Raw genomic sequence first — 26,639 nt, 5'->3', positions numbered from 1 at the left:
GTCAGACGTTTCATTATTGAAAATATGAAGCAATATCGTAGGAGTAGCGCAAAAAAAACTAACTAATGCAACCCGTTTGGTCACACTAGATCTCTTGTGAAGAGGGATTGGACGAGAGCGCTTGGAATCAATAAAAGCACAAACTTTTCTCCTACGCGTTTACCTTCGTTCTAACACAGCCCTGCAATCTCCTCCATGATACTGTAATTCCCAATCGTTTATTGCTGCTTTTGTTAAATAATATCTGAGGCAGGTTTCAGGAAAGAGCTTTCCATTTGTGCGAAACACAATCCTCTTCCAGATTGCTTTGCAATCATTTTGCAACACAAATTCTCGTAAATTTATCTCTTGAAAAACCCTTAAAATGAACTTTATTCTCAAAAGTAGTTTCTTTATCATTTACAAAGGTTATTTGATTGCACCCCTCAAATTAACCTCAAAATCTGGTTACAGATTGTCATTTCGGCTGCTAAATAATACATTAGTCTGAATATATCCATAAGAAAACTTTGGTCCCCTTTAGGGAATTTTCCACCAATTATTGGTTTATTGCCGCTAGTAAATGACAAGAAGTTTAATTTCATCGTTTTGGTCAATATTACTCTGTGTACTAATCGGTCTTAAGTGTTGAGCTTAAGAATAAGTTTCGAGTTTGATATCAGGAATTTGATAAGTCACTTCTCCATCGTTTCTGAGGAAGTCGTCATCATTGTTATCAAAGTGAACCCTTTGAATGAGCGAGACCAGTCGATCGACTTTGTCTTTCAACTCTGCTGCTTTATCTATTTTCTTTCTCTTCTTGTACAAAGGCTTCTGTAGATGCCTCTCAGAGAATACTCGATTTTTGAAAATCGATCTTGACGTAAGACCTAACCAGTTCATAAAATGTTCCGTCATGAAGTCCACGATCTCGTACTCGTTAGACTGAAGGTCGTTGTTACGTTTCACTCTCTTGAAATTCTCCACGATAATTGACAGGAACATGTTCACAAGAATGAAGACCACGCCTATACTGTAGAAGAAGAACATCATCGGGCCCAGCACCCTGTTGGCTTTTTCCAGAGTGACGTAACTAAACTTTCCGAGCATAACACTGATAAGGGTCTCCACCGTGGTGACAAAAGTGTGAAATTTGTACAGCTCGTGCGAAAATACCAAGTAACACAGGTGAGAAAATCCGACAAAAACCAGTCCAAAGATGATTCCAAAGTGAAGGAGCTCCTTCGCTGCGCACTTGAGAGTGGATCCGAGAAGTGACATACGGCGGTTAAACCTGAAAAGTCGAAGAAACTTCACAGATATCATGAACACAACAAACGCATAAACGTAACCAAATAACTGATCGACGAGAGCAAGATGGTGGAAGTTGACGAATTCATTGGGGTTCTCTCGAAAAGTCTTTTTGGTGAACTTGTCCAGCGCGAATCTGATGAAGTACAGAGCGATACTTGTCCAGGATAGACTTAACAGAGCTATCTCGATCCAGGTCCAGAACGCAGTGAGGTATTCTTTCAAATCCGTCTTTAGAAGTCTTTTGAACTCGCGGTAGGTGAAGATAATGGTGAAGACAACGAAAGAAACTTCACATATCAAGACAAAGAGAAGAAAATTTCCAACGTAGCGGTCTATACGTGTTGATAACAACTGAATAAAGGGAACTACACCACCAGCAGCCGTGAACTCCAGCAGCAAGTTCGCCACGCAGTAGAGATTGCTGTATCCATTGTAAACAGTGAACTCGACAAATACAGCGCGCGTGTATTTGTCGACCCAGTTGTTTGATTTCAAGTCACTTATTACAGTTCCAGCGCCATCTATTGTTGACCCAAAGTCTGCTTTATATCCCCCTCCGCGATAAAGTGCAAGATGACCCAGGAAAGGTCGGGATTTCAGTTCAGTTGTACCCCTGTAGCGCCATGCGCTGTACTCTGGATAGGAAGAAGTATTTTGATTGGTCAGTTTCCAACCGGTCGCGTATTGAGGGGTCCGATCCTCGGAGTCCCAGGAATACTTATCATCACAGGCATCCGGCATGTGAACATTAAAAGCACTTGCAACTTTACATGTTCCTAAAAATGATAAAAAAACAAATTATAAAAGCTCAATGCTTTTTTTCCCTTCCTATTCTGCAATTTTGGCTGCTTTGAGTAGCATTACTGTGGTTAACTGTCAACTCAGGTATCAGATAGGAAGAAAACTTGAGCGGGAAAGACAGGAGACGTAGGATCAAACGACCGCAAAGTTGCAAAACCAATTATTCGATCGGAGTGAAACTCGCTAAAACTGAGAACTGTTTCAAAACCAATGAGACAGTTCCTTAGTAGATAAATGGATAAAGGTAGGAGGAAGGTTTCTAAAGAAACTGTGGTACTGATTTGGTTGGGGGTATTTCAATATATAATTTGGTTTTATCAATAGAGTTGATTGTGTAAATTGGCCACCGGAAAGACATTATAAAGGTGACGTTTCGAGCGTTAGCCCTTTGTTACTAAATGACAAAAATTCCCTTGATAATTTGTTACGGAGTCACATCCGATTGGCCAACAAGGTAGGGCTGATTGCTTAACACTGGTTTTGGAGACTTTTTGATTGCCTTTAGTCAAACAAAGAACTTTTCGCGCTAATGAAGTATTAGTAGCTCGTACTATTCGCTTTCAGACCCGTTCAAAATATCCATTAATGAATTAAGTACCGAAACAACTAGTAACTCCTCTCTGTATATCTCGACAACTTCGTTTACGTTTCTTTCCTTGTAAATTCTCTACAACTTCAACCTAAAATTGCAAAAATATCAGTTTCTTACTGAGATTTCAGTCACCTCAGAACGGAAAAATTTATTCCTGCAAAAAAAAAAAACAAAAAAACAAACCAAAAACCGAAAGAATCGAAAATGCAACTCTCGCAAACTTTAGGTTCAATACGGTATCTCTTCACTAGCTCCCTGTTGACGACGCAAACGCCTTCGTTTCCTTACCGCTTTTAACACGCAGCTGTCTCATCCGGGCAACGCCGACTACAAATGACATCTTGTCATTCAAAAAGCCTGCCCGTCCAGACTTGCCGTTGTACCAGCCATTGTTATAGAGACCTGGGACGAGTGTCTGTTCAACCCATTCCCAAAAGTCGTTCACATTAGAAACCTATGAAAAGTAGTTAACGTAAGGGAAAATGAGAATTGTTGTAAACTTTTTCTCCCCTGCGGCAAGTTATAATTAAACTTAAATCAAACCCCTGATTTTGACACTGGTCCTTTACCGCAATCAAAAGATCAATAATTTTTCAAAGGAAGTACTGATTAATTGTATAATCCGTTTCCGCGGTACGAAAACTATCTAAAAATTTTCCACGCTGCAAACATGTGGCTTAATTGTTTAGTGATGCCCAATCAACAATAGAAGTAGTAGTGCCTACCAATGGCCTGGCATGGGTTAAATCCGTCGATGGATAAAATCCTAACGTTAGCGACAAAATGAGAAAAAAAATATTATTTTCTTGTCCTCTCAGTTCTGCCGTTTGTGCGCCAAAACGAAGATTTCACTCACGTTGTGAACAAGAAATGTTTTGGATTTTTTTCCTTCAAGGTTAATTGAACGATCAGAGGAAAAGAAGGTAAAATCATAGCTGATATTTGCCGTTTGCCATTCTCATAAACATCATGTTGTAACTCACAATCTTTTCAAAGACAAAAAATTCTCTGTGTAACATGTACTAACCTCGTAAAGTTTGATGTCGTTGTTCTGTGAAGCGGTGCTCCTTTTGACGTCGATTTTGTCTTCATCGCGATAACCGAGAGAATCGTAGTTACCAACGAAAAGATTTTCCATGTTTTGTGTCATGTGGTGTGCATACGGGTCTCTGTGGGCGTAGGCTATCAAAAGTACCACCCAGACAAACAGGAAGTAAAATACTATTTCCCGTATGACAGAGTGCATCTTCCGCTCTTTAAACAAACGGACTCGTGCAACGTTTAGCAGTACCTGGAAAAACAAATGAAAACTGAAATCAGAATTACCAAGGGACAAATTTTTTTCAGAGTAAACAATACGCACATCTGTCAGGATGAGTGCCTCATTAATTTCAACTTTGCTAAGCATTAAGATAAAATTGAATCAAACATAATTCTAAATGTACGATTTTATACAAGATGACTCAAAGATGATTTTCATCTCAAGCCTGGATAATTAAATGCGTACCAGAGTTTAAACACTTATGCACTGAAAGCGAAGGTACGCACACCAACTGGGGAGATAGCTTCCAAATCTTGAGGCGCCAGATATTCTTTAATGCGACATGTCGTGCACGAGAACTTTCGCGTATGAAACCTTTGTGTTTAAAATTATGAAAAGACTTCACACGCCAGCCATTTATTAACTACCAACGTCGTATACAGCACTTGAATTTTCAATCACAAGAGCAGCAGTGAATAGTCACAAAGTTGAATTTTCGGGGTAAATGGGGCAGAACTCGACCGATGAAAAAATGAGCTGAAGGTTAGCAATTCCTAATTAATGAAAGACTGAGCTTAGCTGTTGTTTGAAAAATGTCTAATCTGCGAGGATTTTGTGGATTGTAGAACAAAAATTCCAAAAAAGAATCAAAAGGCAGCGAAAAACACGTTACATAAACGAAAAACGTAACAATTCAAAACAAACACAGAAACGTAAGAACCGAAACTGTGATGTCCTTGTCTACTCAGGACTTGTACAACGACAAACACCTTATCTGGTGGGCGGTGGCATTGTGTGTCAGCGACCTTCGCGTTACCCGTTTGCACATGCGGGAGATTTTGCTCGAGCCATTCCTCGTCGCGCGCCAACTCGGCGTTGATGACGTCATCGTCTTCATCTTGTGGCTTCTTCAGGAGTAAAGCGAATAAAACTGCCATTAATATCACTTTGATTGGTTGACTGACCAACACGTCTTGTGCCATCGACACAAACATAGAAATAAGCCATTCTGCTTGCTGTTTGTTGTCGAAGTTTAGCCCGTACAAAAGCGTAAAAAATCCTGCCACAGTTGCCGTGGATAGGCACAAAAACCAACCAATGTAAACAAACCACCATGGAAAGAGACATTTCATTTTCAGCTTTCTCTTTTTCTTGGGTTTTTCCAGAGGCACTAGCGCAGTAGTTGTGTTTACGGACTCGTTACTGCCGATAGACTCAGGGCGAACTTTGAAAAGAATGAAAGAAATTTCCTGTAGCTTCTACAATAAAGGTCTCCAAGAAAACATTGATTTGAAGAAACATATGTATATTCTCTACAAGCTTTTCTAGAGAGGAGACACACGGAAGGCGTTATGGCCGGGAAAGGGAAGGAGACAAGATTGAATGTCAATGAAAGGATAAATTAGTTTTAAGTAATATCTTACCTCTGTTGTAATTGATTGCCTCGTCTTTATACAAGTAGTAATAAATATCCGAGGACAAATAGTCTGGTACCTCTCCCTCATGATCATTTTTAATTGGCATTTTTTCTTTCTTAGCTTTCTCTCCCTTGTTTTGCATCTCCTTCTTTGAGTAACTTATCTGGGTCTCCAGTAACGTACAAAACAATTCGTCATCCCATGAGTCCTGGCGCACCGTCACTGGTGAACGAATGCTGGTTAAGTTCTTCAACTGCACATTCCTTTGTCGTCTATCCTCTGACACCATCTGAGGAGCTGTGGGCGTAATGTCGCTAAGCGATACCGCAGTCTGTTTACGAGGGTTTTGTGTTGGAGGACTGAATTCTGTGCGAGTTCTCTCAACGTATTTTTTCTTGGTCTTAGGACTGACCCCTCTATTCCGGAACAACTGAACTATCAGCAAGTTTATTGGGAAGACAATTAAACTGGACTGAATGCCGATAAGAATCTCATGCCAAGTGAATTCAAAGAACCCCAGGTCTATGATGACGCTGTTTTGTTGTTTCATCGGTGTTCGATACCACATTACGTTTACCAACATCGAGCACAGCAACAAAGACAAGCAACATGAGACACGCTGCACGCACGTGAAACGACTCCGTACAGGTCGAAAAGCGATAGAAAACCACAAATGTCCGTCGGAAAAGTCACGACTCGTCTTTGCTTTGAAAAGGTGCATAAAATCACGCAATTCGTCTTTTCCCGCCACAGGAAGCAGCCTATCAACTTGTCCATCACCTTGGTCACACGCCAACCATTGGTTGCACAGAAAAAAGAACTTTTCTTCCGTGTCAATATCCCGTATGACAACTTGTGACAGTAGCCAGGAGGGACTCTTGCCCGTGTTATCGTGCCATATACGGATATATGTCAGACTTCCCAGACATTCAGGCGTAGTGATAAGGAAGGAGTCCACTCCGCCTGGGTATAAACACGACCTGGATGTGCTCTTCAGCATATGCACCGCGCTCTGTCCGTCCTCACCTGCAACAAGAATGGAGACGTTTGCTGTGGTCCCTGTGTCCTTGCCACGTGCTGTGTGGACTGTGACTTCATAGCGATATCTGTCCGCTGGATTGTTATCGAGGACTGGTACGAGACCAACCTAAAGAAGAAAAGACATTTAAAAAGAAGTGTGGTTAAGAGACCATGATCATTCCGTAGCAGAATTAAGGGGCCCTGAGCCACCTTCTTGATTGAATGTACACTTAAATTATGATCTCGAGATTTCTATCGCGTGATAGTTGATGAGGGCAAGCCACTAATCAACTTTCAAGCATAGAATTAGAGAGCGAATGAGTTAATTTTTTTACGTATAAATTTACTGGTCGCTCAAAACAAAACAAGAAAACCTCACGTTCTTTTGTTTGTCTTTATCTGCAGCTGCACACCATCAGACTACTTAGCGATTCTCGTAACCAGTCAGATTGCAGCATTTGAGATAGGACGCTGGTAGATTTGTATCAATAACTTTTAAACAATAATTACATTAATTGTGAGGCAGGATACGTTGGTTCTGCTGACTCTAAGCATCATTCAGTTATAACTTTTAGTTTTGCATCTGAAAGGTTGAGAAGAATTTTACTAGGCAAATCACTAGGCGAAGAAAAGCAAAACCAAAGAAAACCTGGATAAATTCAAAACTCAGATAAAAATTATCTTATGACACAAACCTTGTCGACATCTCGCCTGTCTTTTCTCCTCGCCCACACGAGCCCCACTACATACAGACAAATGATTGTGCAGAAGGTTGCCAGCAGTGCAGGATGCTTATGAATATTGGCGAGCTTCTTGAAAGAGTCTTTAATGTCCAGCTTATTTGGTGGAATAAACAGATCTGCACCGAACCATGTCAAGTGTGAACACTGACAGTATGATGTTAGATCTCGGTTGGTTTTGTTGCTGACCTAGAAGGAACATTTATTTAATCTTTAAATATTCAATGGCAAATCTGAGATTCGGGTCAGAGAATAGCTTTATATTGCTGTTAAAAAGCAATTTTGTCAAAGTTTTACTAGCTGAAAATGTTTTGTAGTGTATGAGTGACTTTAGGCCCGTCAAGATCACTCTACATTTTACATTGCACACAAATTTGCTGCTAATGGTCAGTTTACTGGCCTAAAAATTCCATTTGCACTTTTAAATTAATTCAAAGTTTTGGGTGACTTATTATCGGTAAAAAGAAAGAAAAAAATAAAGAAAAAAGTAAATAAAGAGTATTTAATACGAAGTCTAAATGCTAAATCTTCCCGTTCACTTTTTTGCGATCGAATGTTTTTTGTGTTTTCGGAGGTTACCATAGATAGCATACTATACGACACCAAATTGAAAAAATGACGGTAGCATAATCGTGGATACTTTAAGTCGTCATTAAAAGTATTTCTGCTAAAATGAAACACTCCTCACCTGACATCCTTTAGTGCTCCATTCCTTGACCTCCTCATCCCAGAAATAGCAAGCTGCACAGATCACGTCAAAAGTATAATTTACTACTGTCTTTACCGCTTCTCTGTCATACGCAATGGGTAACACCCCAATGTAGTAATCCCCTTTTCCTTTCATCTGCTCTTGTAACACAAACATCGTGTAGTTATCCAACGTAGAATCCTCGAATGGCAGACTTGTTTTGAAGTCATAGTTAGTTAGTGAAGGCTGTTCGTTGTAGCGAATGTAAAGAGTAAATTTTGACCTCTTGTCTTGTGGGAGAACTTTAGCTATAATGACGCTGTCGTTGTTAGGAACGGAAACTTTGTGAAACGTCATTGATCCGTCGGAAGAAGGAGTTTGTGAGATGTTCAGTGCAACCTATGGCGAGAAAAGTTAGGAAAGTGCCTAAACATGCGAGCCTCATCATCAACGCTGCAAGACGCGTGTTTCTCAGCCTGCGAGAGGATTTGAGACAAGTCGAGGAGAGGTTTGCAGGGGGGTCTGGCACAAATAATCAGTGCTACTCTCCTTGCAGATCTCTCGCCGCCTCGCGTTTTTTTTTTTTTTTTTTTAACGCTTTCACCATGAAGTTGCGGGACAAACAACAGAGCGAGGCTTCATAATCTCCCACAAGCAAAGAAATGCTCCTGCCGCAGCATTAACAACGAGGGCTTTCTCACAAGCCAACAGTACTTCAACTCAACATTCGTCCTTTTTCTCACGAATGAAGTATTAGATTCGAACAGGTAACAACTTTTTATCATTCAGTGGGATATAGGTACCTGCAAAGATTCCTTTCGAGGCAGTAATATATCGATTGGTGATGTCAGACCTTCAACAGGGATAGCCTCTCCGTCACTCCCTTTTAGCACCAAAGATAAAGGATTCGATTTGACCAACGTGAAATTACCGGAACTTTGGAATGGATTGGCAGATAACTCAGTCACCTAAGTAAGGTCAAAAAATTATTATTGGCGTTTCATGAAGTTTAATCGAGACAATGAAAAACACAATTTAAAAACCACAACAACACAGAAAAGAAAGACCCCAAATCCTAACACTCACCGTGGTTGTGACGTACGAATTGGTTGTTTCATTAACCAAGCTGACTTTGTGAGGTAGTACGAACTGACTCTCCCCTCCCGCATTCAATGCGATCCCGGCTAGGTTATCAGGCTTTCGTTTAGACAACCCAACAGCCACGCTCCTGGTATTTATGACCAGCGGTTTCTGGCTGAGTGTCATGGGGCGAAGCACTGCGTCTGACACGTCATCCACAAGCTGAAGGACTTTGAATGTGACTTCCTGGAATAAAAAAATACACAATTCCATTTCTTACACTGTAGAGCGGAAATCATGACCAGGGATGAGATTGATTTCCTGCCAGGCAATTTGAATTGAGTGTCTAAAAAAATTACTGATTAGGTTGGTTATTCTTCATTAAACTTTATGACTGGCCTAGGAGACTTCTGCTACACCCTCGACTAAGTAGATTAAAGAACAAAGGAATTGAAACTCGGTCATTTGTATATTTTCGCGCTTGGTTTCTTCTATTTCATTTAAATTCTCAGTGGCTTTCTCTGGCATTTTGCGTGGTCTAATCGGCCGTTACGTGTACGATGATTTAGTTTCAAACTAACTCTCGGTCGAAAAACTTTCTACAAGTAACCTAGAAAACAGTGTTTTGAAATAAAACCATCATAATCTCGACTGCCAATCAAACTGAGGAAAAATACAAAAAGGAGTTCAAGTGATCGCGCACGTGACCAACCTCAGGATCAGCGAGACGCTCGTACGATTTGTTTTAGTGTTACATCTATTTCGATATTGTACCTATTTTGACGTGGCATCATTCTACTGAAACCCTTGGAACATTGTCGCATAGAAATAAAACAAATACAGAACGTTAACCTCTGTGACGTTTTTGGTCGTTTCACTCAAACTTTCAGCACTACTTTTGGTAGAAGCCAGTAATGTATTAGACAGTCCTTCGAGTATTTCACCAGCGATGTTTTCGATGATACCCCCGTCCTCCTCTGCTTGGGACTCTTTTGTCAGCAAGGCCACCATTTTAGTATGCTGCTTCGTTGCTTGAACCTGAGCATAACAATTACATTATTAGCCCGACTTGAGCACTAATAGAACAGTATAGGAGTCATGCTAGATTTTGTGAATTACTCGTATGGTTACAGTCCGAATTGGACTCCACTCAGTCCTATTACCATTATTGATATACAAAAATGTTATGATGAACGTTTGTTATGATGAAAATTTGTTAGCTTCCTGATTGGTTTGAATAAATCTGACATAAAGCAAAGGAGGTGGCGGCTATGGAAAAATTTTAACCTTGTAGGGCCTGGAAGTTTCTTAAGTCATACCGTACGAAACTTAGTTTTAATTTTGCACGTTTATGAATAATAACATTAAGGAGCCACTAGCCAAAACGACGAAGCGGTCCTATCACAACGTACACATGCATTGTTCAGACAAGACCACGCTTGTGTGCAACCCACTTTTTACAACATGGGAGTGTGGAACCGAAGTCCTAACCATTCGAGATCCGATGATCTCTTAGTAGAGACGCTAGATTGCAAGAAGTGAAGCAGACTCGATCAAGCAGCTAAAAACTTTTTGATCCCAATCTGTCAGTTATACAAATGTGGTTTCTTACCTGCGCCTCTACTTCAGTCTCAGAAGGAACAGCCGTTGCGGAGTTCAAAGACCTCGACACTATTGATACATCATTTAAGGTTTGAGGACGAATCTCGGCCAGGTACCCGACCATCGCCGACCGAACCTATTAAAAAGAGACGACAAAGTGATCAACCAATAATTTTAAGACGGCTAACCTTCAATTTCACCGTATGCCAGATTTTTAGTAAGTAAAGAAATTTTTACTCCGTTATCTGAATTTCAAATTTTTACGTTCCTCCTCTTTTCATATGCAGAGCGCGTAATTAATAAAGGTCTATGTTATCGGAGTAATATTCTGCCGTCAAGGCGTAGCGTTTTCGGCCAGAGTCTTGGATTTCTCTCATAGTGCTCCTTAATTTTCCGATCAAGAGTGTCAATGAGATACCGCTCGAGAACCCCAGTTAAAGAAATCTGAATAATCAATGTCGTTGCAGGTAGGAAGAAGTTCGGTCGTTTTATAAACGTGTGCTGCCATTCCCTATCTCACGCGGCGTTAAATGTAAACACCTAAACAAGACGTTCCTATGGTTCAGCGGTAGCATTTCGCGGTTACTTGTCGTCGTATTCTTTTTCATTAAACACTCGTTTAAACTTCATCGTAACTCTTGTTCTCGGAAGGTTTCGAAATTTTGAGACCAGTTCTCTGATCAGTAATCTCTAAACAGTGCACTGTTTGCTCATTTCTTTCTTTCGTGAAAATGTTACAGTGATTTTCAAACTGAAACATACCTCTTTCTTGATCTCCTCCTCAAACACATCGTCGCCATCATGACTGTTGAGTATGTCGCTAATGACGTGTATGATTTGTACAACTTCTTGCAGTGCTCCGCGACCAATTTCCTTTTCTAGCTGATTATCTTCCTTGAGGGTTTTATCTGTAATTTCCTTTTGAGTCACATTTCTCGGCTTAACCTGAAAAATTATAAACGAGCAAGGAAAAACAACTCAAATTTGACATCTTCATGATACATTAGGGAACTCTTCGTTTCACTTCGGATGATAATTTAATTGCTTTTCTCCAAAACGAAAGTAATACCTGAACTGGCAGCGTTATTTTCGAAAATTCTCCGAAGGCGTCTTTTATCAACACGACAACACTAATGAAATAGCGAGCTTCTTCTTTGCCAACCGGAAGTAGCACTTCTTGGCCCTGTAATGAAGGACCAAAGAAGACCAGTTCACCATTCCGAGGGGAACCTGGTACCTTTCCGTCAGCCGGGTGTGTGATAAACATCTCATAAGTCAGTGGTTGATGCTCATCCTGCCAGTCCCTGCACGAGAAATGAAATCTCGTATCCAGTTCCCTGCCTGCCCGGGGTGTGACGTCACATGTACCTCCTTGTGGTGGGGTGTTTGTGAGTATGATATATTCCGCGATGCCTTGGCTTGCTATTAAGAAAGCATGAAGAAAAACGTGTGAAATTAAGAACAGGCAAGGAATTTAAACAAGGGAGTTTTTTTTTCTCTTGTGTAAAGATGACCGCTGGATTAGTAAATGAGATAATTCAAGGAGGAGTATAATAAATAAATACACTTTGAAATGTACTCTAACGCAAACAATTACAATATACGATTAACAGCCGATATTGTCCTTTAAACTAATGCCAATCTCTCTCACCGCTAACTATTAGCTTGCTGATTTACAAGGAGGTAGTAGTATCAGCTACGTCAGTTATGACACACGAGAATTCGAAACTGTCAACTGTGTGAAATCCTAGCTATGCCTCTATGGCAAACACTCTGTTACACGGTTCTTTTCAAATATGCACCTTTGTTACAAGCCGCTTTTTCTCCCCTATGCAAAAGCTTCAAATTAATAGAGCATCATAGATTTCAATCCTAAGTTATTATTGTGCAAATTTTAATCGGTTCGTAAAGTTTTTACAATTTAGTTTATTACTGTATTGCATTGTTGGCCTGAACAAGCGTCCGCCCTAAATTTGTTCTACTTAATAAAAGCACGCAGTATACTGACTTCTGAATGACTGGTAGTGCACTTCTCGACTAGATAATGGTAATTGATAATTAATTAATATTCATCTTAGATGATCAGTTAATGATTATTAGTGTAATGAAAACAATCACCTGAGTTTGGCCGACTCACGGTCACTTTGATTCTGTATGTACTGTTGTTGTTAAATGTCCCTGCAAGAATAAGAGCTTCTGGAGAGTTGAGAGGAGTGAGAGCTCGCTCTGGCCAAACCGCAAATGGCGCGGATGCATTTCCGTTCATTACAGACCAGCTGTAGGTTAGAGGTTGGTCCCTGACACAATCCAAACATTCTGTGCTGAGATGAAGTCTTCTGGAAGGATCTAAGTACTTCCCACAATTGGAAACACAACTAAAACCGACAGTAAGATAAGAATTAAGAAACTTGAGATACGAAAGATTATTTTGAACACGAAAAAAACCACAAAATAAGTTGAATGCGGAAGAAAATTTCTAGTATGGAAAGATTAACCCAAAGAGTAGCTAGTTTGGCTAACGATGCAAAAAATGAAAACAGATTGGAAATTAAAAACATCTCTCTCTTACCGCATTTTGATGTCAGGGGGATTCCCCGTTAACACTATCACCAGCTGGTTTGCTGTTGACCAGCGACCGGTCTTTACAGAACTCACATTTACTGTGAAGTCGTAAGTTGTTGATTCAAAAAGCTGCTTTGCTTCAACAGGAAATGTTATCCCCGTGTATTCAACCTGGCCATCCCCATTGCCAAAACAACCAAGTCCAGAATTTTTGATACCAGCAATGGTTTTGGTAATTTTGCAAAACCAAACAAAAATCAAATTTTCGTTTCCTTGGGACAGTGGATCATGTGACTCGGACGCATCCAATAAGAGTCTTTGTCCCCAATCATGTGATCTCAAATGCCCACCGGCAATGCTAGCCTCGATATTAGCTCCAGCAATTTTGATGAAGGTGAAGTCAGCGTTATCGATCTCTGGATCAATTATTGTCACCTTGAGTCGAAAGATATATTCGCCAGGGAGCAGGCCAAAAGCGGGAATAACCAATGAGGACTGATTTGTCAAGACGTCTGGAGGCAGACTGTGAAAAACGAATGAAAAAATGCATCTTACTATCCGAAGCTGAATGTATAATATCATCGATAATATTATGGCGCTGAATATTTTAGTATATTTTAGTATAAAATGTCTCAGTGTTACGATGACTTTCGTTCGTTTATTGAAGGCAACGAAGCATGGAAGAAGGGTTTTAAGTCTATGTCGTTTGAAATTGCGCTATTTTTCAGCAAATTATGAGTCAAATTTTTCCATAAGCTAGAGACTTTCTACTCATCAGGTTTTTTTTCAAGTTTTGCTTTAAAAGCCCTTGCTTTCAGATATCGCAAAATGTACCGTAAAGTGATGGAATGACGTGCGTGATTAGTGCCAGTACAGACACATATGGGGTAAGTTTGGCCCATCATATCTTTTAAACATGAACGGTGACCTATCTTTGTTGTTGTATTTTTCGACACAAAAATATTTGGGAACATTGACGGAAAGTTTCAAAAAAATTGTTCGATAACTTTTTTTCCCTCAGGAATCAGCAAAAGTTCACGCGGCTTCTTATGAAATAAACTTGTAATAAAAATAAAAAAATAAAAATTGTAACACGCTGCTTCCATTTTTTATGGTTATTAACGTCAACAAATGGACGACCCAAGACTACAACTTACCCCACTTCTCTTCCTGACTCAGGGGGGAGCTGTAGATGAGGCGATGATGTGTCTGCTTTGTAAACAACCCAACTAAAAGCCGCGACGAACAGTTTTTCGCTTTGAATTGTCACTTGCGAGGTCAGTGTAAACTGCCTTCCATAGCTCAGTGCAGCATCATTCGTTGGGCTGTTTGTTCCTCCAATCACTTTAACGATAGGAATAGGGACATTTTCGTTGGCCACTAGAACTGAAGCCCCAGCTCTTTGGTTAGAGGCCTCGTTCCAGGCCCACACTTGCGCGTTAAATTGTCCTTCATCTAAGTAAACATGGTTAACAACTCTTGCATAATAAAGCGATGGATTAAATGGAAGTATTATATGTGGGTCAATAAGTCCTTCCGCCTTTAACTGGGTGTTATTAGTGAATCCCTTGCGATAAAGAGTGACGTTTTGACTCCCATTGCCTGCGTTGAAAACGAATTTCGAATCTGTTCCCAAGCTCGCGCAGAATACTACGAAAGTGATGTTGCTCCCAGGCTTTCCTGGCCCACTGACAACTAAATACAATCCTATCACAGAATGCTGTAACGTAATTGTCCTGTGCAAGTACTTAGTCCCAAGGCTGTTGTAAACTTTAGCCGTAACATTGTAGGTTCCGGGCAAAGGGTAACGATGCGTTGTAACTGCTTTTGCGACTTCTCGTAATTCATCATAAACCCCATAGTTCCAATCATACTTTAAGCAAGTTCCCGTATCCTGAGTGATACTGAAGGACACTGGGTATTCAAATGGGAACGTGTTTCCCGTCGGGCCTCCGCCCGCAGCTCCCGGATGAGCAGAGTATTCAGAATTCATGGCTCTCAGTGAAGCGTTGGTGATATGCTCCATGATTTTAACAGGTGCTGTTAACTCGACACGACTTACTAAGTTCCATATGATCAGTTTAGCTTGGTAACAACCCGGCTCTGGGTAGGAGAAACTGTAAGTAAAATTTGTCTCTTTGGGATCGATAGTTCGTTCTCTGGAGACTTTTCCGTTTCCGAAATCGATTTCGTATTTTGCGCCAAGTAGGTCAAACGAGGAGGAGTTTCGAACAAATCGGAAGTCGACTTTCCTTGAAGGCCAAATCAAGGTGTTGTTTTGATGGAACGAAAACCCTTGTACAGGATCCATAATGGTCACGTTATCCGTTGCATTTTCTCCCGAATTGTAATTTGACGTGAAAACAACGACTGTGTAGGTCCCTTGCAACATATACGAGTGACTGGAGATAAATTTCTGATTTCCAAAGCCTCTATTGTGGCTTTCTCTGTCCCTTCCATCTCCATAATCCCAAAGAATTTTGACATCTAGCCCTGAAGAAACAGTGACAAAAAACGGCACAGGATACCCAGTTCTTGCAACCGGGTTAAAGCTCAAAGATAGTTCTGATATTCTTTCTGTGAACATAATTACAGCTGTGAGCGTTTTTGGAGATGTGACGGAATTTGACAGTGTGATATCGATTGTGTAATTTCCCGGGCTCGGGCATAGGGTGTTTCCTAGCCGGATAAACTCTGATGTACTACTAGTTCGGTGACTTTCTATTGGACCGTGGCCATGCAGTACGACGCTGAGGTTGATATTTGTTCCCGTTGCCCAAATCCACTCGACGTCAACCGACTGACCAAATTCCTTATGAATTACACCATTTCCACTTTTGAATTTTAGTCCAGTGATGACTTCATCGACATAAGCAATCGTTTGAGCTACGTCGCTACCTAACTCATTTTGACATTTCACGATCACCTCGAAACTGCCCACACTGCTATAGATGTGCAGCAGCGGGGACGGAAGGTTTGAGTCTGAGTAATTCTGTTCTGAATTATCTCCAAAGTCAACCTCGCATTGAAACAGGTATCCGTACTCGAAAGTGACGCGTATTTCACTTGCATTTTCAGGGGTGGTTGCTTGACAGGAAACGTTAAGTCCCCGGATCTGTAACGGCGCACGTGGTTTTCCTACTTCCACAGTGGAATTTAGATATACGGTAGCCATACCGAGACCGTTGCGAGCTGTGACTGAAACATTAAACGCTCCAGATTTTCTATACGTGTGCGCTGTGTTGTTTTTTGTAGTAACAAGCGCAGAGCCATCGCCAAAGTTGTATTCATACTCTACTCGACTTCCCTTTAGAATCGACGTCAAAATTACAACTTTTTCGTACATAATTACAGTACTGTTCTGGGCATACGCTACAAGACCTTCTATGCTCTCATCCACCACTGCTTTGGCTTGTATAGTATTATTAGGCCCCACAAGGTTGTACGCAGTAATTTTGACTGTAAATTCTCCTGCAGAAGTATAATTGTGGTGAATAGTTACGTTCATTCCTACAACGTTCGCATTCAGAACTTGAAGAGCGCTCTCATCAGAATAATCTAGCACGTACTTGACATCACTTCCTGCAGCGATTTTCCACGATATCACTGTGGGTGATCCAATTTCTACTGGATTTATCGTGGAAATGAAATCCAAGCCTTGAATCTTTTGCTGTATCGTTATTGTTTTTACAGCTGTGTCGGAACTAATCTGATTAACTGCTTTAACCGTTACATTATACACCCCGGTGTTGTTGTAAGTTTTAAGCACCTTATCAGTCGTGACGACTTGACTTGTACTATTGTCGCCGTAGTTGATGATATAACTAACGTTATCTCCTTTGATTTGTGAAAAACGGAAAGTGATTTCATCACCAGGAGAAGCTGGGTCGGTCACAGTTAAAGCGAATCCTTCGATTCTTTGTTGCGCATACACGAAAATCCATGACCATAATCGACTTATAACGTTATAAGCCTTCACTGTTACGTTGAATGGGCCCTTATTCGGGAATGAGTGTGTAATGGTGTGGTTGAATCCTCCAGTGGGAAGTAAAGAACCTTTGTGTGGATAGGAGCTACTGCTGTCATTGAAATCCCAGAGGAAGTAAACATCCGTGCCCTCAGTTACGTTGCTAAATAAATGCGTCTCTTCCCCAACTGCCACAAGCTCTCTACCATGAAATAAAGCCGCAGGCTGTACGCCGACTGTGATATTTTTAACAGGATCCTGAACAGTCACATTATAGAACACAATCACATGATTAACAGCATTCTCTCCTGTAAAAATCACTTGCCACTGGCCGGAAAGAAATGTCCGGTTAAAGAGGAAGCTCTCGGGAAATTCCCGTAAAACGAATCCGTCACCGAAATCTAGCCGATATTTGACATTAGTTCCCGAACCTTTGGTTAAGTTAAAAGTTATCGTACTGTTTGAGGGCGCAGGATTCGGGAATGCGGTGATACCCAGTCCTTCTATGCGCCTTTGCACAGAAAACGAGAACGAAGCAAATGCAGAGGATATAGCGTTGGAAACGTTTACACTGATGGTATAGAAACCTGTTTGGTTAAAATGGAATTCGATCGAGTTGCTTGTACAAATCATGATTGTTATGGAATTGTTACTGTGCAGAAACCACTCGTAAGTTAAGTTATTTCCTTTGGTAGTGTTGGCAACGAAAGTGTGATTGTCATACAGCTCAACTCCAGTAAAGTTATCAAGGGTCAGTCCTGAAACTGGTTCTATCACAAGAATTTCCGAGCTTGCGTTGACAAGCACCTCATTTCTTAACTTAACAGAGACAAGGTACGTTCCACCTTTGGTATAGTTGTGGAAGACCTTTGTTTTATTGGTTCCTTCCTCTGTTACTCCATCTCCGAAATTCCAGTAATAGTATTGGTCTGATTCAAAAGGACCGACCAGTGAACATGATGCATTCAATTTCAATCCCACAAAACTTTGCTTAGGTACGAAAATAGTAAGAGGGTGAAGGACCTGGACTTGAAACCAAGTTGTCCGTTTGAAAGCAAGGTTATATGCAATAACAGAAACATTTATAGTTCCAGTTCTTGCAAAACGGTGATGAACAGTTGTGTTAGAAATATAGGAAGTCACCGCACCATCGCCGAAGTTCCATTTATACCGAACATTTGTTCCAATAGCAAAGGAAATCAACTTTGACTGGGCGCCGAGGTAGACTGGTGCCGAAATTATTGAAGCATTTAGAGAAGATATGGAGTCTTGGACGTTCACAAAAATGGTGGCGTTGACCGAGCTTATCATGTTTTCTGCCTCAACAAGAATAACGTGCGTCCCTAAGCTGGAGAATGTAATATTGAGCGGAACTCGTAAAGAACTCTGTCCTGCGTTTTGCAATTCTTGGCGTTTCAACAAAGTGCTCGTGTTAAGAAGCGTCCACGAAACATTCACATTGGAATCTGTGGGAATTTCGACTGTCATCGTCATATTGCGATTAGTTCGAACTCCATAAAAGGGAAATCCTGATGGATAAACAATTTTGATTTCAACGAGGGGAGTCTGGGCTAGAATTTGTCGAGTTATCGGTGCTAAAGTGTTTCCGAGAGCATCCTTAAATGTGACTCGGGCCCAGTACACTCCAGATTGGTTGAATTGGTGGTCTAGCTCGAATATTGAGGCCTGGGATCCAACAATATTGATCATGTAATCCAAGTCAGAAATTTCAGTTGACTGATTTTTATAAATATCCGCTCCATTTTGAAGGGTTTTCGCATTGACGCTTGAGAAATTGTATACTGTGTTTTCCCCTGGCTTATGAGCAACTTTCCCGTCCGTTGCAGGTCCCCAAGCGATCATGTCCCCGGGAGAAACGTCAAAAGTCTGGTTCTCTGGAAGAACTATCAGATTGTAGCCTGTTGTGATTGTCAAAACACCTAGGTCAGCGGTGATTCTGAAGTGACTTGCGCGCCGTGTCGTTGACTTGGAGGACTGAGAGCAGTTTCCGCCGGGTGAGGAAGTACAAGAAGCACTTGATACGCAGAGGGTAGAGGGAGATACACACTGGTGTATGAACTGAGAGGTACACGGTTGGCTCATACACGACTGATTAACTAGACAGTAGAAGGATGTTGGTGAATTACACACTGGTCTCACAACCTAAGGAAAAAAAAAGAATAAAATCAAATCACCATTATTTTTTGTCTTGTTTCCTTCAATTCTATTCCCAAGAGCCTGCAATGTTTTGTTTAAACAAGACAGCTGCGAAAAAATTCCCACGATCGTGACAAGACGATAAAAACATCTTTCTTTATTTCTTTTACAAACATGACGCTATCAACATTGCTGATCCTCGCAGTATGAACTTCGTAAAACACCTCGCTCACCGTAGAGTCTCTGTGGCTCAGTGGTAGAGCATCGAAGCGCGGAAAACGAAGGTCTGAGGTTCGAATCCTCATGGAGACTCAGTATTTTTTTCCTTGCCCCAGGCTCGCGACAAGACGAAAAAACACCTCTATTTATTTTCGTGTCCTTGTGAAACAAGATAGGGCCATATGGAGGTTTGCAGCTCGAGAGTACAGAAATCAAGTCTTCTCCAGAGTGATGCTTTGGTTTTGTTATGGAAAAATTCTATTCATTTTAATAGATTTTAGAAGATACTTACAAACACTTTTATTTGTCCTGCTGTTTGACCATATATTTCCAGAGCCAAAAGGCGCGCTTCGGAAGAGAACTGGGACGAGGGAAGTAAAAACACTCCACTACCATATGAGGATGTTAGATTTTGCACTTCCCACTGAGGTATTGGCGAGCCAGCTCGTACATAAAGGGGACCTGTGAAGTGGTTTACATGAAGTTTGTTTAGATGGAGAAGAAATTTTTTTGAAATGGTAAATTCGAGTTGTTATGACTAAGAAAGAGAACATCTTATTTTCTTTCCATTCCACTCATTGCGAGCACGCGCGTGGAATTTAAGCCGAGAATTCTTCTTCTTTTTGAGTATCATTTTTCGATGTGTTATTCCCCCTTTGTGTCCCGAAAACCATGAGAGGATTTAAATTACCAACGCTCGGTATGGGTGATGGTCTTTCAATCGCAGTAACATTCAATACCCTTCCATCTGAGCGTAGCAAACGTAGATAAGTCGGTATTGTGAAGATTTCTTCGTATAGTATTTCGTGAACAAATTTTAGTTCCTTTCCTAACAGCCAGATTTTCGGCCCTTGATTCGTTGTTAGTGTACAAGCGGGTCGAGAAAAGATCTAGAGAACGAAACGGTTGCGGACTTTCGTCCGTGATCTACGAGGAAATGGGAGACGATCGAATATTTTCCCCGAGGTTGAAGCCAGCGGTTGCTATTCGTAACCTAACGCGGGAAAAAAAATTGATGAAAGAAAAAGCGTAGGAAGTAAAAGCTTCCTAAATGGCTGTGAATCAACCCAAGAGTCACACCTGTAGGAAACACGTGCGATTATATTGAGGTTAGCTATCATTTTCAATCCCACACACTTTTTTGTTTTAAAATACGACGGTTCCGTAAAAAACACGATCGCTTTTGTAATCTTTCATCTATAGCTAGGGGCTACCTGTGGTTAAATTAAAAAATTTCCAGCAATCATGTATATTTATCCCAAGTTATACAAAATCAAGCAAAATTTGTTTTAAATTTATTGATGATACTCAAGACAAGTGTAATTTTCCTTCTCTAAAAAGTAATTTCTCTTAAAGATTTCTTGACCATTTTGGAAAAGATGAGCCTTTCATAAAACATTTGAACACGCGGATAGTTTTGATGGGTTCTACTTAAACGAAATTTTCGGAAACAGTATCGATGATTATCTCAATAAGTATCAAGTTTTCGGAGATAGTTGCCAATTTTGACTGAAATGTGTCTTCGACTTTTGTCTTTTCCGAGATATTATCGCAGATTTTAGATTTCGATACGGAGCTCGAAGCTTCCTCGCTGATTGACATTGAAACAAAATCCTGCTGGACAAGGAAATTTATCCACATTGCTACATTTTTTTTTTTAATAAATTGACATTTCAGATGTTGCTATTTTTATGGATAATTTAGCTTTTGATCTTAGTTTTAACATTTGTACTTGATATTTTGAAAAAAAATTGTTTACTAAAGAAGGGGACTTCATTCGATATTATTTAAATTAAGACAAATAAACGCATGTCCGGCGTAGGAAATTGCTGAATATTTACTTTAAACAAAAAGTCCATTACATTAGCGGAGACGACAAAAAAAATCGCCATAATGTTTCTGGGATCGTTAACAGCTTATGTGCTTTTAACAACGGCGTAAATAAAACGTTGTAATTTCTCTTCTGTATTTCAACAACCTACGCAAACCTGGGCGCAGGAGATACTTGCCTTGACTCAGCTGGAATAGGTACCAAACTCATTCGCACAAGCGTAATGTTTTCTTTAATATAGATAAGTAAAGTGAAATATTCTTCAAAATTTAAAGTGAACAATCACGAAAAGGTTCGCTGTCACGAATGAACAGAGAAAAAATTATCTGTTTCATTTTCCATTTTTGTACGAGACGGAAAGAAAATCCGGCGCAATTTTTCAAAGCAAGACTAATATTGTTTGATAGTGTCAATCAAAACAAAGACGGTCAGAACTTTATGAATGAGGAAAATAAACAAAAAGGCTACGATATATATTTAGGATGTTTCATTGCAATAACATATATCAATCTAGGTTATGAAATAACCTGTACGTTTTAAATGAAAGGAAAACAAGGCTTGATAACAACAGAAGAGCAATTCAAATTTCGTGGAAACCTTTGACTTACAACCTGACGGGTTGCTTAGAAACTTAAAGACATGTTGTATCTTTCCCCTGGAATAAGAATAAAATGTAAAATGGAGATTACATTCTTTATTTTCTCACACATAAATGCGTTTCGTTTACTCAGCTTTGTTTGAAATGTCATATTAATCAAGATGCTATTTTTCATAACCTCCGCGTCATAATTCTTGTTGAGTTTTATCTTTTCAAAACAAACTCTGTCAAATTTGTGCGGTCGCGAACCAACCGAAGGTTTGAATAAATGAAAAAAATCCATTATCACCAAAACAAACATGAACGCATTTTGAAACTTACTTGGCAAGGAAATATTCCTTTCACTTCCATTTTGAAACATCCATGTTGCCGCTAATGTTGTCCCTTCGTAAATTTTCGCTGTGCAGTGGAAAGTGTCTTCCGTACTAACAGTCGAAGGGCAATTCAACTCTGCTCTCCCTGGGAAAGCTTTGATGAAAATATCACGCTGAACAAAACCCACCGAGAATGCATTCAATACTTGAGCCTTGACAATGATTTTTCCCCAATAAACAGCTCTAAATCTAAATTCCGCGTTCTCCCCAAGAGATTCCCCATTGCCATCTCCGATATTAAAAGCCACACGTAGTGCGGGAGAGCTTCTATTGACAAAAACTGCACTTAAATTAATCCACTTGAAAACGGTTAGAGAACTGGAGTAGTTTATCACTAGTTCGTCTTTGAAGGAGCTTGAGTTGTACACTAAATTCTCCCAAGTTCCACCGCAGTGGTAGCTGCTGTCGCCAGTACAGTCTATGGTACAGTTTGAGCTTTGCTGTCGCGAGGAATTAAAAGTACTTGCACAAAAACACAAGTTGCCATTTTGTAGAGCAGAGAGAGGATATTTCAAGTCGCCACAAAGTCGTACGCAATCGTACGGTGTGAGACTCCACGGGCGATAGTTTCCTGGAGATACCCGGAACTCCCGATTTGTAGGAGACTCGGGAAAGCACCCTATTTTGAGATTTTCTTGAAGAAAAAGGAAAACAAAATTTCCGAACTTGAGCAATATTAAAACATCATAAAAGAAGGTTGAGATCTAGGCAACTACGCAATTAAACTGGGAAGACATTTTAAGAAGCTATTAAAATTTGATATAGAACCTGAAAAGGGGACTCTTCAGATTAATAGTATGAGTTAAGACGGATTTATGATGGAAAGAGGGTTTACTATCGTGGGTGAAATCCATTTGGGAACTTGGATTGTCGGAACTTTATAATCCTTCCTAAATAGGGAAACACGCGTCATCAAAATGTGAAAATTAGAAGGGGAAGATGGTCCGAAAAATATAATTCTTAGAGGCCACAAACCTACTTTTCAGGCCTTTTTAAGTTCATGCGAAAGGTCAGCAGAATACAAGGTCACCCCGAATCACAAGTGGTTCTAATAGTGTTGTGGAAAACCTCAAAAGCTAACCCTGAAAACTGATTTCTGGTTTTGTAATTCTACTTTAAATTGCTTAACTTAAAGTAAGCCTTCCTAGTAGAGTGGATAACAACGCCAAGTTGTTATTTAATCGTTTTTTGCTCTTTCATTTATCGTCTGACTGCGCTGAAGCAAAACAGTCTCAACTGTAAAAATATCGAGATGATGGAAAAACTAATCAGACAATGTACGAAACGGGAAAAAACAGAGAAAATGTACAAACGCCAACTGATAAACAAATGTGTTTTTTATAGCTGAGGTCTAAATTTTTGAAAACAAAATCGTGAAGGAAAGGACTAGATCTACCCCGCAGGCCTCTCTATCAGTTTGCCAAACAAAGAAGAATATAATAAAAAGAAATTCATCACATACAAAGATAGTGGGTTGATTTTTTTTTCAATACGTTTTCGCTTTCAAGAAATCACCGTCGTAAAAGCTTTATCAGTCTTTCAAACTATATAAGTAACAGGGCTTTGTGATGAAGATTCCATTTCCTTTGTGACTTTAAAAACGAGTGTAATTGAAATTTTCATCACAAAAAGGTGACGATTTCAATTTTGCCTTGCGTAAGTTCCAAACAATTGTCGTTTTTAATCCGAAAAGGACATTAGTCCTGTTGTAAACATTGTACACTAAGTATTTTTTCCTCACGTAACTCATTTTGCCTTTATCCCAAATATGCAACGATTTTCGATCGAAAAATAGTGCGGTTTTTCCAGTAGAACACGGCAGAGTGAGACACATGCTGCAAAATTTGAACCTATAGAAACAGTGAACCGTTGCCAAGTTGATGTAAATTACTGAAGATTAGAAAAAGCCAGACAGTTCGTAACTCACCGACATCAGTAGAAGATGCATTATTGACCAAAACTCCACAAATCAACACAACCAAGATAGAGATTCGCGGAAAAAATTCAAAATACACATTCCTTATATCCATGTTCAATCTAACTTCGCTGACTTCACGTCCACATTTCGACTTTTATTTCGCCCCAGCGAAAAGCCGCAGTGAAAAAGTTGGGATGCAGAAAGCAAACAAATTGAGAAACTTTCACATTTCGGTTAACATAACAAATTCGTCAGTTCGGTCACGCGCACGAACAGAAAACACCACGAATCCGATTGTCAGTCAGCAAAGCCCAACGTGTCAGTAATTTCCGGAGATTCGGTGAAGGAAAAGAGCAAAGTGCCAGCGATTCGGTGAAACGTTGACTTGATCTAGGTTAATTGTAGTTCGGCTGACAAACACCCTCGTTTTGAGTCGCTCTCAACAATAGGGTGTCGACAGCTGCCTCAAACAAACTCTTTTGATTCGTTAATTTTCAGGGTAACCTAATACAGACAAAACTCGGTGGATATTGCATTTACAAACAGTGGGATGATAAGGGTGATCTTGAAAAAGACAAATTAGTTCTATGATTATCATAAAAGTGAATTTTTTTGATAACCAAATGTTCTATTTGTCAGAAAAAAAAGGAATCGACTGATAGATTGTACTGCGACGAACGTCTGCCTATATATTATACGTTGCATTTTATTATTGATTTTTGCTCTTACTAATGCCGTCAAAGTGAAACACTGATATTGCTACTCCTAACTTTTTCACTTATTGCTGTCTGAATTTTTTTCATTCCTTGCTGTAATAGAATAAAACGGGGAAGCTCACCACAAATGTAAGCAGCGAGGGAAAGAAAAATCTTAAGTTTTAAATTGAAGCACTCCCAGAAATATTGTCGCATTTATAGTTGACATTTATGGTACTTGGATTTAATTTTTTGTGAGAACAGAAATGTGTTTATCACAAACCGGTAATTCGAGAGGCGATTAGCATTTCATTATCTTTAATTCCTTTAATTTTAACACCGCGGTCGAACTGAAAATATCAATTAGAAATAACATCATTAATTTCCTGGGAGATGAATGCGATTTCCCTCGCCTTGTATTGAATGCATCTGGGTTCGTGCTGTGTCCAGCGTACATCCAGTCCCTCTAAACCCTGTAAATATTTCGCAGAAAATCAAAATTAACAGACCTCATACGAAGACAGTAAGCCCACACGCATGGCGCAAATGAATAGGCTGACATCCAACCGTGCAAATTTTTTTTCTCAGGGCACTGTTGTCATTAATATTCGATGGAAATACCTTTGAATATCTTGCCTTAGTGCAGCCACAATCACGCAAATGTTCATATGTTTATATTTCGCAACTTTCTTGTGCTTGCTCGACTGTTATTTCACGAATTACTTCCACTGAAGCAGTCGCCAAGGATTACCTGCGATTGTAGAATCTTATTTATATCACGTTTTTTTTTAATAATTTCAGCGCAATTTAAAAATGAAGTAGCAATGATAAACTCTCAACTGTTTTCTTAGACGCAACAGTTTTAACTCACTTGTAAGGTGGAAAGAGGCAAATTTGTAATGAAGCCAAACTTCCGACCTCCCAGCAAAATATTTGCAAAATTTTCAAATTTTGAATTTTGTAAGGATTTCAATATGGCGAAACCTCCAAACCTCGGCGCAAAAGACCAATTTATGACTAATTTGATCATGGACTGACCAAACAGAAACGTGCAAAGAAAGGGAAAAAACCCGAAAGGAAAAAGGAAAAGAAACAAGAAGAAAAAATTGTCTGCAAAGTAATTCTGTATATAAATATTTTGTTAGTTATTATATTCCTAACATAATGATCATTTGATGACGGTAATGCGGAGGAAGAAGAATCATCCAAAAAACTCCCAAACTCGTTCCCAGGACATTTTCCTCTTCAATTGAGCCTTGAGAAAAAAGCCCAAATTCGAAGTTAAATTAGGTCTTTGATTGATTGATTGATTGATTAAATACATATCATGACATCATCAATTAGTGTGCCTCACGTAATTCAAAATTCCATGTTTACATGAAGAATTGTTTTAGAGCGCCTCCTATGCCAAGACAGGAGACCTCCGCCGATTTACCTCAAGGTTTAGTAGCGGGGGGAGGGGTGAGCGGTGAGCGATCGTTTATTGATTCTTCTCAAAACAATTTTCTTCATTTTCGTCGAGAACGGAAGTTACCTGATAGCTAGTTAAGGTTAACTCACTAAGCATACTTGGTGTCGTCTGTTTCAATCGCATCCAGTATCATGAGTTCTTGCTCTTTATAGTTTAACACTGTAAGTATATAACTAAAGACTGTTGTAACCGACGCTTCCAGTTAAGCATGTCAAGTAAAGAGTTTGATTACACCTTCCTGGTGTAAAGGCGAGAAGATCATAACTCTTGCGGAAACTTCGAAATTAACAATCTCACATGTTTTTCATGTTTAAATTTACTGGTTCTAACGGCTGACAAATAACACAGCTTT

At 39.9% G+C, this 26,639-nt stretch overlaps 1 protein-coding gene across 1 annotated transcript; it reads right to left on the bottom strand.

The window, feature by feature from the left end:
• Positions 1–359: 359 nt before the first annotated feature.
• Positions 360–24,482, bottom strand: LOC131768713 (polycystin-1). Its single transcript, XM_059084442.2, has 19 exons — positions 24,131–24,482; positions 22,151–22,837; positions 19,693–19,862; positions 14,215–19,187; positions 13,065–13,580; positions 12,614–12,870; positions 11,565–11,917; positions 11,258–11,440; positions 10,506–10,631; positions 9,746–9,931; positions 8,900–9,139; positions 8,617–8,781; positions 7,814–8,212; positions 7,081–7,314; positions 5,372–6,512; positions 4,718–5,172; positions 3,714–3,977; positions 2,975–3,140; positions 360–2,069 (listed from the first exon to the last, which is right to left on the bottom strand). Exons 1-19 carry the CDS (start codon positions 24,231–24,233, stop codon positions 634–636), a joined length of 12,054 nt encoding a protein of 4,017 aa, XP_058940425.2. The 5' UTR covers positions 24,234–24,482; the 3' UTR covers positions 360–633.
• Between the last annotated feature and the right edge of the window lie 2,157 nt (positions 24,483–26,639).

This window comes from Pocillopora verrucosa, chromosome 10, assembly GCF_036669915.1.
Source record: "Pocillopora verrucosa isolate sample1 chromosome 10, ASM3666991v2, whole genome shotgun sequence".
Classification (NCBI taxonomy): Eukaryota; Metazoa; Cnidaria; class Anthozoa; order Scleractinia; family Pocilloporidae; genus Pocillopora; species Pocillopora verrucosa.
This window is presented reverse-complemented; position numbering and strand designations above follow the sequence as displayed.

Coding starts and splice junctions, on each gene's coding strand:
- LOC131768713 (XM_059084442.2), bottom strand. CDS start 24,233: ATGGATATAAGGAATGTGTATTTTGAATTTTTTCCGCGAATCTCTATC. Junction 22,838..24,130: donor TGCATCTTCTACTGATGTCG/GTGAGTTACGAA, acceptor TTTTTCTTCAAG/AAAATCTCAAAATAGGGTGC. Junction 13,581..14,214: donor GAGTCAGGAAGAGAAGTGGG/GTAAGTTGTAGT, acceptor CGTTTTTCACAG/TCTGCCTCCAGACGTCTTGA.